General features: G+C 37.2%; 1 protein-coding gene across 2 annotated transcripts in view; it reads right to left on the bottom strand.

Annotated features, from left to right (window-relative positions):
- The window catches only part of PPP2R3B (protein phosphatase 2 regulatory subunit B''beta), a 47,904-nt gene that overhangs the window by 19,210 nt on the left and 12,064 nt on the right, over nucleotides 1–16,630 (bottom strand). The window contains exon 1 of one of the 2 annotated variants that reach the window (XM_017818388.1): nucleotides 11,895–12,200. The exons of the other annotated variant lie outside the window; for it this stretch is intronic. Within the exon in view, the coding sequence (XP_017673877.1) occupies nucleotides 11,895–12,041 (147 nt within the window). The 5' untranslated portion in view covers nucleotides 12,042–12,200. Of the gene's footprint in view, nucleotides 1–11,894; nucleotides 12,201–16,630 lie in introns of those variants that run through there. 2 annotated transcript variants of the gene reach the window in all.

Below are 16,630 nucleotides of genomic sequence, written 5' to 3' on the forward strand. Positions count from 1 at the left end.
TGTTTACAACAGACAAAGATTACGTGGAAGAAGTTAAGCAACAGATTCAGAACTGAAAATAAACATATAGGTGAAGAAAATTGATTTTTCTAAGATGAAAATGTTATATTTAAGCATGACTGAATTCAGCATGCTTATTGCAAAAATATATAATATTTAATCTGTGAGACAGTATATTTATTCAGCTCTAAAGGCAAGCAAGTATGGACTACAAACCTCTCAAGGCAAGACAAATTAACTATCCCTATGCTGGTTTCTCAAGGTTGGTGAAAGATGAAACTATAAAAATGCTTCACTTGCATTAGCAAGTGTATGATCACTTCACAATAACTTCTGATAGATTTATTTGGTACCTATATACAGGTACCTAGTAAGAATACTCTCTAGGGCACAAAACAAAATGCCCTTGAACATTCCTCGTGGTACCCAGCAACCAACCTCAGAGCACAGCTTTCGCTCTGCATCTGCCACACGGATGTTCTGAGCACACTAATGCTTCTTAAATGCCACCAGCAACTGAATTGTGCTTAGTATCAGTCAACATAGGGATAAGAGCCTGTACCAAAGAAAGAAACAGGTCGTCCAAAACTATCAGCTCCAACTAATGCACTACAAAGTTGGTGTTATACCTCTTCCCTCTTCTCACCTTCCAAGAAGGGCCAGGGATTCTTCTTTTCTTTCAGTCTGAATCCCATACAATAACTGAAAGGCTCCTTGTACAACTGAGGCCGTTCTGCTATATGTGCTCTAATGAAGGAACAAGTGATACTAAAAGGGCTCTAAAAACTTCATTATTTTCTATAATTTCAGCTACTAGTTACTTCTGTAGATGCACATACTGCATAACGGATGAAACAGTCAGTTTTGTTATTTCAGGGCAGTTAAAATGCACTAATATTAAGCTGTTCTAAAATTAATTATAATTTTAACCGGGGAATTTCTTCATTAACAAGAACTGCTGGAAGTCTGTAAACATCAAATCTTTGACTGGAAAATTTGCAGGAGCAGTTTGTTAATCTCTTTACACAACAACTCCGTTTCAATGGTTAATTTAACATTAGAAAGTAATCTACATCTATGGCTTTAAATTAAAAGCTTACTGTACAGGTACAGTAAGCTAAAATGACAAAAGAGACTGGTTTGGTCAGTGAAAATCTTCCCTGCAACTTTCTGAGAAATAGCATAAACAATAACATCCTTGGAATTAAGGAAAGCAGGTGTATAAGCTTGTAAATAACTCAGATGTATGCTGCAGTGTCAGGACTGAAGGGAGCATTAACCTTTGCAATAAGCATATATGAAATCCAGAATCTATAACTGTATTGTGAAGTTGCCACTGTAGTTTAGGTTTTATGTAACAGATGGGAAGTGAGGATTCCTTGAAAACTTCTTGATTGTACTAACATAAAAATAAAATAAAAAAAACTTATGTAAGATTTGTCTATAAGACAATTCAAGAGAACTTTTAATACATAACCAGTTTTCATTCCCAACATATAGAACTGTAAGGACTGTCCACAGCCATCCAACACTTACTTGCTTTGACTTTTACAATGGAGGAAGTGGAAGTTTATACCTCATTGGGGGTCACTGTTCGAAGGGCAAACTTCTGATTTTGTTTTGCAGCTTTCCAGATCCTTTTCCAATCATTTTTTCAGCAGTTGTTTATAATAATAATATTATGAAATCAATATTATAATCACAATACAGTAATATAGTTGTTAGTATGCTCTAGAGAACATCATTGAATCTTATTCCAAACAGAGAAATTCATTCTTCATGCTAGATAGCCTTTTTACATATACCAACTGATGAGTTGCACTCAGCAGTTAACTTTGTTATAAGCAAAAATAAAGACATTAGGAATTTTAAAAGGGTGCCCTTTTCCTTCTCTCTCCACTGAAAGAAAGAGCTGATGCTAGGATACAGTCATTCAACTACAGGATGTATTTCTGAAATAACAAGGAAGGGGGAGCTTGTTCCCAGATATTTTAAGAATGTATGCTCAGTAATGTCTAGATCTGACATTTGCATGTAGTGACTGTCAACTAGAAATACTGAGCCCCACAAAGGGGTTGAATATATCAATTCAAATGCAAGTGAGTGAAACCTCACTTAAAAAGGACTTGCTGAAAAAGGGAGCAAGGTAAATATGTTTATAAATGTAATATTTTTTAGACAGCTTAGAGATTAGGACACAAGGTCATTGAGTCATCATAGAATGGGTTGGATTGGAAGGGACATCCAGTTCCAACCCCACCCCTCCTCCTCCCCATGCTGTGGGCAGGGAATGTCACCCACTAGACCAGGTTACTCAGGGCCCCATTCAACCTGGCCTTGAACACTTCCAAGGATGGGGCACCCACAAGTTCTCTGGGTAACCTGTGCCAGTGCTTCACCACCCTCACAGTAAAGAATTTTTTCCTAATGTCCTCTTTTAGTTTAAAACTGTTCCCCCTTGTCTATCACTATCAGGATTGAACTGATTCAGTATTTGCATTTTTTTGACATGACTACAGAATAAGACAACCTCATTCAGAAATGCTGATGCTTTCTAATATCTGATAGACAACAACATTTGTTCTGCCTGTTTCTCTGGAAAAAAAACCCAACAAACAAACCCCCAAACATTTAAAACAGAATTATGGAGTTCGCAGTCAGCTCTTGCTGTAGTATTTGACATGCACTTCCACGAGGATGCCCATATTAAAGAAAAGTCAATGGATTGCATACAACATGGTCAAAACAGGACACCCAAAAATTATACCTCACATTTATACCCCAACTTCACTTTAGGTTTTTACTAAGTCATGCACCATAATCCCATACAAAAAATGGCATTACATACCAAAAATACTTTAAAGAGATTTTTTTCTTTTCTTACATATTTCACTTTACACTAAACTTACCTAGGTGAAACAAAGTGCATAATAAGCTAAGAGGATTTTCTGCAGAGGTATGCCATTCAGCCTTTCAAATCCTAGCATACCTGCAACCACCCATGTACATACCCATCAACTACCCAACAACAAAACCAGATACTGCATAACGTTCCCTAATACACAACAAAAAATGGAAGCCAACATGTTACCCAAAGGGTAACACTTTTATTACCTTCATTAAGTTCTTTAGAATACAAGGTGTCCTCCAGCCTATCAAAGCTAAGTAGTAATTGTGAATGTAACAAAATGTTATCAGTAAGCAGGTTCAAAAGGAATACCTGACCCGCCTTCCCACCTCTCTGACCTTTTATAGCCAACAATCTAAGTCTGGCCAATAAAATCACAGAAATATTTCTTTAATTTACTAATTAATTGCACAGTGAAACTCAGCATTTCCCTCTAGATAAGCAATTGACATTATCAGTAGTTTTATGGAATTTAAATCTTAAAAACACCAGGTAAAAGACTTATGCTACTATTGTCTAGAAAAGGGTTCAGTCTCATTTGAAAAAGAGACATTGATTCTGAAAAACCTGTTCTAACACCTCAAATATTTTGGCATGTTAAAGTGCCTTCAGAAATCTGCTTCAGGATAGGTAAAGTAAGGTTACTACCAGAACTTTTCTCAGAAAAAGCCCAGAGAAACATGTCCTTTGCAACATCAGCTCTCGTAAAGAAGTTATGCTTTTTCCTTGTATACTCCTCATCAACCTCCTTCCAGCCAAACTAATGAGATTTACTAGTGCAAGATTCCACTGACTGTACCACTTTCCATTCAGCTTCATATGCTTAACAGTATTTTTTCCTCTGTGAAAGATGATTCTTGGACAACTTAAAACTTCCAAAATTTGTGTTTGGTTTTCCCCCCCCCCTCAAGTTCTATTACTCTAAAATCTAGTTACTGTGCTTGAAACCAACTTGAAAACAGTAAGTTAAACTGAAAGCTTAATAATGAAGTTTTACAGCATGGCATAAGGTAAGCTACACCACAGCACCCCTGCACCTTCCCCCATGCCCACACTAGCTTAACTAGAGAGTAAACTCTCTAGTCTACCATTCCATGTGTCACTAGTGATAGTGAAGCAATATGATGAATTGCCTCAGGTCACCGCAACAGCTAAAAAACAATGTTATCCCCCACCACCCTACATTTGTCTTCATTCAACCTCACACAGTTGATGCCAATTTAGAAGCAACATGGTTCTGATGCTAACATAAGGAAGGTTAGAGGAGTACTGTGGCAGTATTGTTTAAAATCATCTTAAATTAGGCTTAAAACCATGCTGAGATTGTGACTGATTTTGCCTAACTTAGTCAGAAATGTAAGACATATGTGAATGATCAAACTCAGAGACACCTAAAGAGAATTAACCTATGCTAAAACCAGTCATCAGGGTATATTTGTAAAAGTCTTTCCTCTGGCAACAAATGTTTTACTGACAGTTGCTTCCTTCTATCCTGGTCTTCAGCTTGCTATCCTTCAGTCACTGTCTGGCAGCTGTTTTTGGATGTGTTATATAGAGACTAATTTTATGCTCCTCTTTCCTTTCACAGTAAGAGATAAACATCTATTAATTTTAACCCTGATGCAGTTTTTGTCTAGTTTACTTTTGCTGTTAGCCTTAACTCAGACAATTTTGCTCATCTAGTTTGGTCTTGGTTACTTAATATTTGTGCTACAATAAGGGAAAGGAAATGCAAAAATTAATACACTTTTCTATAAAGTTCTAGCAATATACCATTAGAAGACAAAAAAGTACTTCAAACTACACTGTTTCTGATTTTATACATACTTGTCACCTGAATTAATGCAAGGGAGCAGGGTTCAGAAACCCTCCCAAAGCAGTCTGTGTTCCAGTTAGCAAATCTGTGTTCACCTTCAAATTCTGACCAGATAAATATGTTGGGAGTCTCCTTCCTGCATGCCAGGTTGGGCACTCAGTTTTACACAAACTGACTATCATTCTCATCTTATTTATGCATGTTCTTGGCCACTTACTGTCAAGTCTATTTCTGTACAAAAGTATATGGTAATCTGGTCTTGTGATTCAATGCAAATGATAACCCTCAATGTTAAATTAACTTTAATCCAGAGATAGAGCTCTGTCCCTTTTTGGTATAATTGACATGTTACAACAAGTAGCAATTCCACAAGCAAATCAAAAGAGATTCGGTGAGGTTTAGAGCAGCCAGGAGTAACATGAAGAAGGATCCTGGGTAACAGTAAAAATGAAGTCTAAGGAATTCAGAAGGAAGGAGGATTATGATGTAGTTAAAACTAGAGTTCCATGGTCCAAAAATATATACAATTTTTTATGTGCTATGAGAAAAATATTTGCAATATAATATCTTAATTTGCATACAGCATATATCAAAGAAGATATAACCATTTTTATATTTGGGTTGACTATATGCCAAGCCTATTGTGTTCGGTTCATAGTGCAGACACTGTTACTGGAAGCTGAGATAAAACAGTGAATCAAACCGATCCGTTCCTTCTGCTGTCCACTGACAACCTGATTCAAGTAAAACCCTTTCTGTTCTGGCAAATGGTGGCCAAACTACAAACAGAAAGCTCACAAGAGTTAGTGGATTTGGACGCTCCTTGGTTTTTTGTTTGTTTGTTTTTAATCACTCAGGATCTAATTCTACTGTACCTCTGGTGCAGTGACTCACTACTGTGGTCCAAACATCAACAGCAGAATATCAATCCTTCTACAGTATCCCTGGCTACAAAGTGACAGGGATAAGACTGCACATTCATTTTACAATTCAATGTTGGAAAGTTCAGCTTATTAACAAACTAGAATTGAGTTTTGTCATTGAAATACTGTTTGTATTAACTTCAGATTTTGAGGTTAAAAAAAAGGGGTTGTTAGCTGTTTGCTACCTGAAGCTAATTTCTCCCCTTATTTTAAGTCTAAAGACAGCACCAGAAGTAGTAGTTCAGCTAGTTACTCTTAATTATTTAACCAAGACAAATTGAAACAGCCAAAATGAGCCTCAATAAAAAGCTACTGAAGCTTCAGAGCATGCAAAACTTTGAACCATCTACACAAACCTATTTGGGAAAGTGTGTTAATTCTCATGTAGGAGGAGACAGTAGGTAGTGGCATCCAGGAAAAGCTGCTACCTGAAACTACCATTTGGGGTATTGAATTTAAAATCACATTCAACTAAAAGCATGTATGAACGGCCACCACAGGCAAGCCATATCACATGCACACATGCAAAAGCAGCATAAAATAAACAAGGAAACCCTGGGAAACTTTCAAATGGTCAAAACCTGATTTTCACTAGTTCAGTGAAGACTGAACTCTTCATCTAAGGTAAAATGGCATTTTTCTGCACGATACCTAACTATTATAGCACACACTTCTCAGTCTTCTCCCTTCCAGCAATATATATGCTGCACTAACGGATCTCTCACCCAAGTTCTTCTACAACTCCGATTTTGGAAACACTGGGATTCTCCTGATTTGCAGTTTGGTAGAGCTGACAGAAATAAATTACGCAGTCCTACTGGGAACTGGAGGATGCAATTGCAAAAGCATTATTGCCACAGAAACACCCCTTAACATGGCTGCACAGGTTTGGGGTTTTTTTTGTACAGTCACATAGAGCTTCAATATCAAAAGTTATGCGGTAAGAAGAGTTTACTGATTTATTCAGAAAAGACCTGGGGTTGGAACAAAATGGATGAAGGTAGTTACCTCCCTCCCCTCAAAGCCAGGAACACAAGACCTTTCCATATTACATGCATGTCCATCAGTAACTTGCTTTTATTTGCTGACAAAACTTTTATCAAAGGCTTTAGAGTTAGGACCCTCTAAGAGTTTGCCGTGGTTGACCTATGAAACTAATTTTTATCTCCTCCAAATGCCCTACTAATTTAAAAATGGAAAAAAGTACAGATTATGAAGTGGAAAAAAGCAAGATTCTTCAGAAAAATCTACCCCGTGAAATGCAATGTCTCTTACATTTTGTGATAAGACAGAAGTAGTGAAAAAATACTAGTCACTATATGACTACTAGTGCCTGTCAAACAGTCTCCAGTTTATGAATTATGTTAAATTAAGTACACCTCAGTCACTAATATCCAGTTTGCCATATATCTGCAGCTTTCTCAGAAAATACTCCTACTAGGAGAATACCCTGATCATAGGTCAAATCGGTTCTTCTGTCCTGTATATTCTGTTACCCCAACTGTTCTCAGCAGACAAGCTGGTAAGATCCTCCTAGTACGTGATCATTTTGATTGTACACAGCCAAGGGACCGACAGTTAGTTACACCTGAGACAATTCTAACATCTCTCTACAGAAAAAAGCCCTTGTCTGGCCAGGACATCAGTTCAACATCAAAAGTAACAAGTACAGCTTAGACAGACATCCACTTAAGCTCTGCAATAGCTTTTTATCCTTCCATGTTTACAACAAAACAAGTTTCAATCACTCAATGCAATTGACTTTAAGAAAAATGTTCTCAAAGAAGAAAAATATCACCAAGTTTAGCCTTGCTACTGAGCTGCAAAGTTAACAGTTGGAGCAAGTATTCTGTCAACTGCTTGCCTGGTGGTGCCCCAAAAAATTCTGATCTGGACAATTGCAAAAATAATCTCATATCCCTCTTGCCCTGTAAAATCGAAGGACATTTTGTATGAAGATGTGCCAAACTGTTTCAGGTTTTCTAGCATCAACAGTCACAGAACATCTAGTATTAGTAGCATTAGTGATTACAGAGGCATGGGAAGTATGTTAAAATAGAGAAAAGGATAGCAGATCTTTTATTCCAAGGGAAGAATAAATACATCAGAACTCTTCAATGCTGAATTGCTGAGTCACAAGACTTAGCTGCCGAGGGAACTGACGTCTAGACTCTTAAAACATGCATGCAAATAAGCTGAAACAAACTTGCACCATATTGGCCTCTCTATAGAAACAGTACAGATTTGCTGTAATAATAATTTAATTACAGCAATACATTTTGAGTTTGAACCAGGAGCCTCCATTGCAGAAATAGTAAAAGTCTACCAGTTTGCTTACAGCTTCCTTTTAAGAGGCTAAAGCTTAAAACATGGAAATCCACTAGTTTTCCATTTATGGAAAGCCTCATCTTGACTAGCAAGTCTCAGCAAGCAGCTTATATATTTTCATTGTGTCTTAAGTGTTGGCATTAGCTCTGGAAAACTGGCATTGTATCAGCAAGCTAGCATCAAGTATAACTATTAGCTACAGTTGGAATGATATTTGTATTCCATCTCTGGCCCTCGCAGCAAACACTTGGGTTGTGTACTTTAACAAACCGTTTGTGTGCCTGATGTAAAGGTATTATGTAAAAATGAGTATCAGGTCCTCTCTCTGGGGTGTTAAAAGGTCTACAAATGATGTTAAATTGGAAAACTGATGTTAACAGGAAAGCTGTGCTGCCAGAAGTCTCTAATTGTTACACAACATACTTCTGATTTACAGCTGTAAAACCAACAGTCTCAATTAAATTTTTGAAATTATTTTTTCCTCAGAAATGAGAATGTTGTCTTCATGACTAAAAGAATAACTAGGTGCTCTACATCACAACCACACATCAGCTCAGCACACATAAGCACCTACAGACTCTGTATTTGTTGCTGTCTTGAACATGCCACCAGCATTTATGTAGCATTTTGGTAACAAGTGAGTGTAAAAGTGATCAAGAAGCACCAGTTGCTAAAGTTACTTCACTCAGAAGGAAAGCCAATCTCGTGAGGCACTGCAGAAGCTGAAGAAATAGTTCTCATACAGCTGACATAAATAGCATGTATAAGCAGCATTTAGTATCATTAACAGGTGGTCAGGAAACTAGTAGTCCTCCATTTCCACACGGAGGTGTGACACATACAACTACTACAAGGAATCACCAAGTACTAACAGCAGATAAAGTTATGATGCATTAAAAGTATCAGAAAACATGCCAGCACTCAGGTCTGGCACTGATATTGAAAGGATTAATTCAAAATTTAGGCCAGCTTTTTTTTTTACTCCTCCGTTTTTTTAATCATTACATTCAGCACAAATTTATTTGACTTTAAAAAAAGTCTGGTTTTAAAGTTAGAACTCAACTGTTTTGTAAGGTGATGTGGCCCCTAAGCAGCAAAATAATACCTATTTTCCTAGTTTAGGTAACACTGAGTTACACAGGTATAAGCATGTCACATACAAAGATGTATTATATTCTGTTATAATTTTGTTTCAAACTTCAGATATATTTTCCTCACATAGCTGGGATAATAGTGCTGCTTATATTCCAACTCAGACAGGTAGGAATGTTACCAGCCAAAACAAGCTGCTCAGCTATCAGCAGGTAATAAGCCTTTCAGTTCACATCTTTCAGTTGCCAGTACATTTGACGTGGCGATAGTTTCTTCTCCTTCCAAAGTTTCAGATAAATGGATGAGCAAGATGGGCAGTGGTTCTTGAAGTGCTGCATTTCCAGTTCAATATATCCTGTAGGTGTTAAGTACCTAAGACAGGTTTTGGTCCTAGAACCAATGCCAGGAGTAGATGGACTGAAGTTCTACTTACTTTTATGCTGAGTTACCTACTAAAAAATTCAGTTCCCCGAAGTAATAGAGAACATTTCAACAGTTGTGTATTGTTTTATCTTCCTTTTGAGAAACAGATCTTTCCAGAAAGCCCTACTTTGCTCAGTTTTATAAATTTTCACTAATAAACAAAAACTGAAGAACAGTCTATTCCACCACTTTCCAGAATAACCCACCTCACTACTGGTTGTCTATTTAAAGATTTTCAAGAAACTTGATGTGCTATGCTCTAATGACCACCTCTTCTAAACCAGATGGGATTACCTACACAGATTACTTATTTACATGGCCCTATGTGAAAAGCCACTGCCTTAGAATTCCTGGAACCTGTGGAAGACCCAGTCACTTCAACCCAGCTCAGAGCAGATGTTGAGCCACATGTTATCTCACCACCACCATTACTAATTTTTTATTTTAGGATACTAGTTTAGGATTATGTAGCTGATAAACAGCTGTTCCTTAAAATGCACCCAACCTATGAGGTCAAGTTGAAATTAACATTAACATAAAGTGTCAGGTAAAGAATGCCCAGCTTCTGTATCAACAGTTACTAGCACCCGTACTTAGTTTTTGAAGGTACTTCCAAAACGTCTCCTGAAAATCATGAAGTTGAAGCAAAGCACTGTTTAAAAAAGGAACCTTGGATAAAATATTTTATATCAAACTAATCCATGACTGACCTCATATTCTAGTTTTATTCTTCTATTAATTCTGTTTTGCTCAAAGAATTTTGTAATCCAATTAAGGCAGTTTATCATACAGTATTCTACATTTACCATTTACCCTGGAAGTGCAAGTCTGGTTAAAAATCAAAAATATTTGCTCATTGTCTGCACTGTAAGCTTATAGCCAGTAGCATGCTAAAACAGAAAAACCCCTACAGATTAGACAAGCTGTTTTTGAAAGTAGATAGTTGCTTGTAGGTATGAATTACCATACTACACTGAGATGTTTTCTAGGTCAACATAAAAAAGCCCTGTAAAAGTACAAGTGATCCAACTATCATTCGATGAAAGACGGATCAAGTTAAGAGGCACCACACAAGGTAATGATGTGTTTGTTCACAACAGGATGACATGACTAGACTAAACTTGCCTTCTGCTCTGAGGTACCTAAATATTAACTGCTACCACAATTTTTGAGTAATTAAGATAGCATTTTCTTTTCACGCTGTCTCTAGTCAACAAGCTCCTTTCTCTGTCTCCACTTCAGCACAAAAGATACATGACAAAAATCCTTTCATTCACATGTTTATGCTGAATGGTATAAACCAGCACAGTCAACACTTGCATTCTGCTTTGCACAAAGGAATAAACATTGCTTATAAAGGGCAGATAAAAAAAAATAGAAGCCAGAAGGCTAACACATTCTTAGGGTCATAGTGCTCTATGTCCCTCTCTTGAAGGTCAGCTGAAAGGGACACTAGTGCACTGAATTCAAAATTAAGTAGCAGGCTATATTTAGAATGATTTAAAGCAAAAAAATCTAAGATAATGTAATTTTTATTATACTGATAAACTTTCCTTAATGATAAAAGGGGGAAAAAAAAGTCACACATGCCATCGCTGATATACCTTCAGTATATGAGTTAGAAGCGAGGGTGAGGTAAGGACAAAGTTAGTGCTTTAACATACCACCAAATGCCTTAAAGTGTGTTTGAGGAAATACCAAATTTCAATTTCTCAAAAAAAAGCTGCACACTTTTTCTCACTCCAAAAAGATAGTCTCTTTGAACAGTTACTCTATAAGTAGTTTTCCTTCTAATTTTACATTTCAAATACTTCTGTTCTCAATTATGAGCTCATTTTAAAATGGTCGATTTAACTGACTGCTGCAAAACAGCAGAGGCATGTGTGAACCATGTAGCAACAACTGATCTCATCCAAATAGAAAGTCCAAAATCTAAAGGAATTCGGGATCATCATGTAAGTATGAAAGCACCTTTTAGCATATTATGTTTGCCTTAGTAAAGTTACAGCCTAGTTCAGTGTATTTTATATTCACAGTTCCAGTAAAAGGTAAATTAAATCCCCTGAGGAAATGCATGCCGATCATGATTATGCAGATCAAGGAAAACAGTCTTTAAAAGTCTAATAGCAACAAATGCACCAACTTTCCACTGTATATACCTCTGTGCAAACATTGTACTTTAGCTGTGATATGTGCTTCAGCAAACTCTCATTTTTTGTTTGCAGAAAACTACCTGCATAGTCTTCTGAAACACAGAAGAAATCAACATATAAGGAACAGACTATAAAAATCCTTCTTTTAGGATTACTTTAGCAAGAACTTCCACATATTTCCGCCAGTTTGTGTGGCTGTGAAGGTAAAACTGACAACAGTAACTTAATTGTATAAGAACAGAAAGACAAACCTGGACCTGCTGAAAAGCTTTCAGTCTCTTCTTGAATCTAGAAGGTAAAACAAAATCACATCCTCGAGCTAGCAATGCCAACTCCTTTCTTAGATCAGGATCTTGCCGTAAAGAAATCTCCTTTATCCTCATGCTTTCGGATTTCATGTAATGTCTCTGTCTGCCAGTCCAGGCACTTGAGTCCCAGTAAATAGCAGAGCTGTTGTATTATCACACAGTGCCACTTAAAGCAGCAGCTGCGCCCGAGTTCTGTGATATTATAAGAGTCAGCTCAACTTCACCCGCTCCATACATTAAAGGGAACTTGGCTGGAATCGCAAAAACAGATTGGAAAGTCACTTTGGGGGCCTGCCCTTTTGTCCACGCATTCCAAAGTCTAAATGGGACAGTATGAAAAAAAAAAACAAACCTGTTTGGAGGAGCATCTATAAAAGCAGCTTCCAATTTTAAAAAAAGCAAGCCCTACAGGAATGCAGAGAGGCCAGTCGTGGTTATTTTGTAGCTTCCTCCTCCTCCCATCCCCCTCAGCTTTCCCTTCTGTCACAAAACACTCACTCTCTAGCTTCAATGAAGTACCTCACCAAAGGATAAGGCTTATTACACAGCAATTAAATTCCTTTTAAATTCTTTCATCCTTTAGCTGGAACCCTATTACACTGGCAAAATGAAGGCAACAACAAACTGTATCAGAGTGGCTCCCATAATCACGTAAAAAGATTCTTCTTTTACATTCATCTAGATGTAAGTTACTGTATTGAAAGAATCTAACAATATAAATGCTAAGACAGAAAGCAGTAGCAGAAAAGAGGCAAATGTTACTACACTGAAATGCTGCTTTAAATCATTTTTTACCAAAAGGCTACATTAGAAATACTAATGATGTCAGAAAATTTGAAAAAAGTTGACAGGATACTTTTTTTTTTGTTTGCTTAAATAGATAGGAGCTTTCTAAACATTAACATCCACGTACTAGATTGCACACCTGTCACCTTTCAGTAGCACTAAAGTTAGAGTCAGCTACCACTCTATTTTCAGTGTATTGAATCTCAAATACATTTTATGGGGGTGATGAGGCCAAGTTTTAGTCCACATCAATATTCTTCATGGAAATAGAAATCTGATAAGCTTTTGTGGAAATTGAAGTGACCTTCTGTCCCTCCTTTACAGTTTTAGGTACATTAACTGACAACTGGTGAAGTTTTCATGTTTTATATGGGTATACCTTTATCACAGCAATCTTTAAGAAATGTTCTTATTTTGATGACTTTTTTTTTTTTCCAAATATCACCATTGCAGTTATGGGTATGGCAATTCTTACCATTCCAGTTTAAGTTGTGAACTCTCAGCACCCCAAAATTCTCTTAAGATAATGGTATGATGCCTACCTTGTCATGCCCAAGTTCAGTTACTTACAATATAAAAAGAAAGATCTGGCCAATCTTACTCTGTTTTCATTCTTCATGCTTTAAATAAAGCCATTTTCTTGATTACACAAACATGTAAACAGCCCAAGAAACACTAAAATAACTCTTTCAACACTATGTTTGAGATTTTTCTTACTGGATGGCACTGTTTTACTCCCATATAATCTTAGGCCTATTTATCCAATCATAGCCATTCTGTCATGTAACAGTACATTAAAACCCCACAGTAAATATCCTTGTATGATTAAGAAAAGGAAACTATGAAAAAGTGATAGTGAAACATGATTTGTCTTAATTGGATCCTTTTTTAGTTTATCACACACTGTTACAAAGTAATGATGATAAAACACCCGTTTTCTCGGTTTTAATTTAGTATCCAGTCCCCTCCCTCTGCTTTTTTTATTGCAACTCATTATGAAGATATTTATTTCTTTCGGAAGTGGGAGAACAAGAAAGGAATTGACAAGGCAAGAGTCAGACGTTGTGGTTGGCATGACCAGACTATCAAACTGCATTGAGCAAAACTGGCTGTCACTCACTGTCTTTCAGGAAGACTAAATCAACTAACCTGGGATAAACCTTGGCCACAGTGAAGCCAGCAGGGAACTGGGCATTCAGCACACAACAGCAGCATGCCTGGAACTTGAGATGAAGGACTGAGGTGTTAGAGTAGGAGAGGAATCCTACTCTGGCAACAGATACACAGACCAAAATATTTGTGGAAGGTCAGAAAGGTTGTATTGCAAGGCAGATTGTGTTTCAGGTTAGGCAAAATAGGCCATACTCGAGGTAACAAAGGTGTTTTCTCACCTAAATTGCTCTCTATTTTCATCCCTTTTCACCAGGTGATGCACTTCCATTTGCTACTATGTTCACAGTCTTGTTTGATGTGGCTGTAGTAAGTCATTAAGATGACAGACTGTCACATGGAGAGCCAACCTAAAAGACTGGAGCTGCAGTCCAAACATTAGAAGTCCTGACCCTGCTGAAGGAGCCTCAGTAAGAAACAATTGTTCTGAACACGATACTGGAAAGAGTTGTATATTTCCCTCCTTTATTCAAGTGGAACTCGAGGGTCCGTCATCACATAACAGGCAAACCACATTCAGTATTTTGAATATTCTGTATTGCTTTGTAATAATATTACTTCACTGCTCAAGGTAGATGTTAAGTCAATCCCATTGTTAGCCTAATACTGTTTTAGCACTATGTTTTCAAACCTAGTGGTCATTACATACTTTGATGCAGCACAGTTCTCAAAAGTTCCCAGGTTGCAATATATGAAGAAGCTACATGCAGTTGAGTGTACTTAAGTACACTGGCAGCTACTAATCACCTCCTGTTCACCAGCTGAAGGTAAAGCTGAAGTTTGTATTGCCACATTTAAGGAGACTCAGTATTTGTAGAGCAATACGGCCAAGAATCTTGTAAGATCTCTGTTTTAACCTTTTCAGTCATGAATTAGCCATAGGAAAAAGGGAAAGTCAGCTCCCATCCAGATTGAACTGGGAGTGTTCAAGTATTGTGTTACATTTATTCTAAATCTGAATTCTCTCCAGTGAAAGCCAAAGCAAGATCCTTTACTGGGTAAAGGGCTGGATGCCAGCCATGAAGCTGTTTAAGTATCCTGGCAGCTTATTATTAGCTAGATAAACAAACAGAGGGGAAGATGCATGCTCAGAGCTTCCTTCCAAAGCTAAAGATATACACTATGAATGGATCAAGGGACTGTGGCTAAAGAGTTTACCACTTCAACAGAGATCTGAACACACAGAAGAGTAACACAACACAAACAGCACAATATTTTGGGTAACGTAGAGGAAATAGAAACTTGAAGAATACCTTAAGAAATGTCAAGCATTTGCCTACAGAAACAGAATTTCTTGTCAGAAGCATATGCCAACTGTATATTTAAAGTCTTAAGACACTACAGGGAAGTGACCTCAAGTCTTTGGAAAAAAAGCATCCCAACATTACAGGAAGCCCCCAAGAAAATAATTTAAATATGTAATAAGATGTATTCAGCCATACAAAACCTATAGTTACTGGGGTCCAGTTTTCAACCCAGTAACATATGAACCAAAATGACAGAAAGTCTGTCATTTGGAGGTAGTTTAAATAAGGCTGAATGGCCAAACCCAATGGCAACAGCATAGAACCGAATAGAGTCCCTTAGCCTGGGATGCTGCAGAAAGTAAGAGTGACTCCTAGGTCAGCTGTGGAAAGAACTATCTCCACAACAGTCAGTGTAAAGGGTTATTATGCAACTGTGTAACCCTTTCCAAAATAACTGATTAGTAAGGGGCAGAACACAGCAGTTTAAGAGAAGATAACTAAGGCAAGGCAGCACCTTTCTCAATATAGAAAAAAGATGAAAGAGCATGACTTAGTACTAAAGATATATTTCAGAGGTTTAAAGTGGAAAAAAAGCACTACTAGTAAACACAAATAGTTCAGGAAGATATACAACAAGTCAATGAGCCAAGGATGCTTGCTAAAACACAGGTACTATGAGGCAGGAAATACAAAGAAAAATTACATAAATATACTAGAAGACAGACAAATAGAAGAAGCAATTCTTTGCTAGACTAAGGAAACAAGTAAAAAACCCCAAAACCAACCAACCAAACCAAAAAAATACCAAAAAGAATCACCCAACAAAAAAACCCCTCTGAAATGCTGGGTTCTTTTTTTCCCCCTCACAAAACATTGTGACTAGACTATCACCATTATTAAATATTATCAAGAATTACTTCTAAACCAGATAGTTCCATACCTGGCCTTTTATGTACTAAAAGATCCTGAAACTAACTTCTTGCTAGCAACTTCCCATTTCTAACTGCTTTGCATGAGTGGAGAACAAGAGGAAAATGCATTTGTGAGCTGAACAGAATAACAAAGTATAACTATCCACCCCTAAATCTACTTTGGATGAGAGTCCCACCTTTTCAGCAGTACACTGACAAAACCCAAGGGAGATATGTCTACCATGTATAGATAACAGAAGGAATCAAGGTATTACGCTCATACTCAGCTACTGGCTATGCAAACTGATTGCTTTAGAGTTATGGACAGTGTTTTGAGTATGACATACAACACTGATGAACTGCTAGATGTTGACTCTGTGCAGTTAAGAAATCTACCTTCATAGGAAGAAACGGATGCTTTTGCCTTCAAAAGAAGTTCATGGGAATCTGAGCCTAGATGCACATTGTTTTTCTTGGAGGATGCAATGCCTCCCCCTTAGAACAGGAAGTCTTGCATGTGCACATTTTCTCTAATGATTATCTACATTTTCCAGTACTCTTGAAT

This window comes from Lepidothrix coronata, unplaced genomic scaffold, assembly GCF_001604755.1.
Source record: "Lepidothrix coronata isolate B3197 unplaced genomic scaffold, Lepidothrix_coronata-1.0 Scaffold68, whole genome shotgun sequence".
NCBI classification, from domain to species: Eukaryota; Metazoa; Chordata; class Aves; order Passeriformes; family Pipridae; genus Lepidothrix; species Lepidothrix coronata.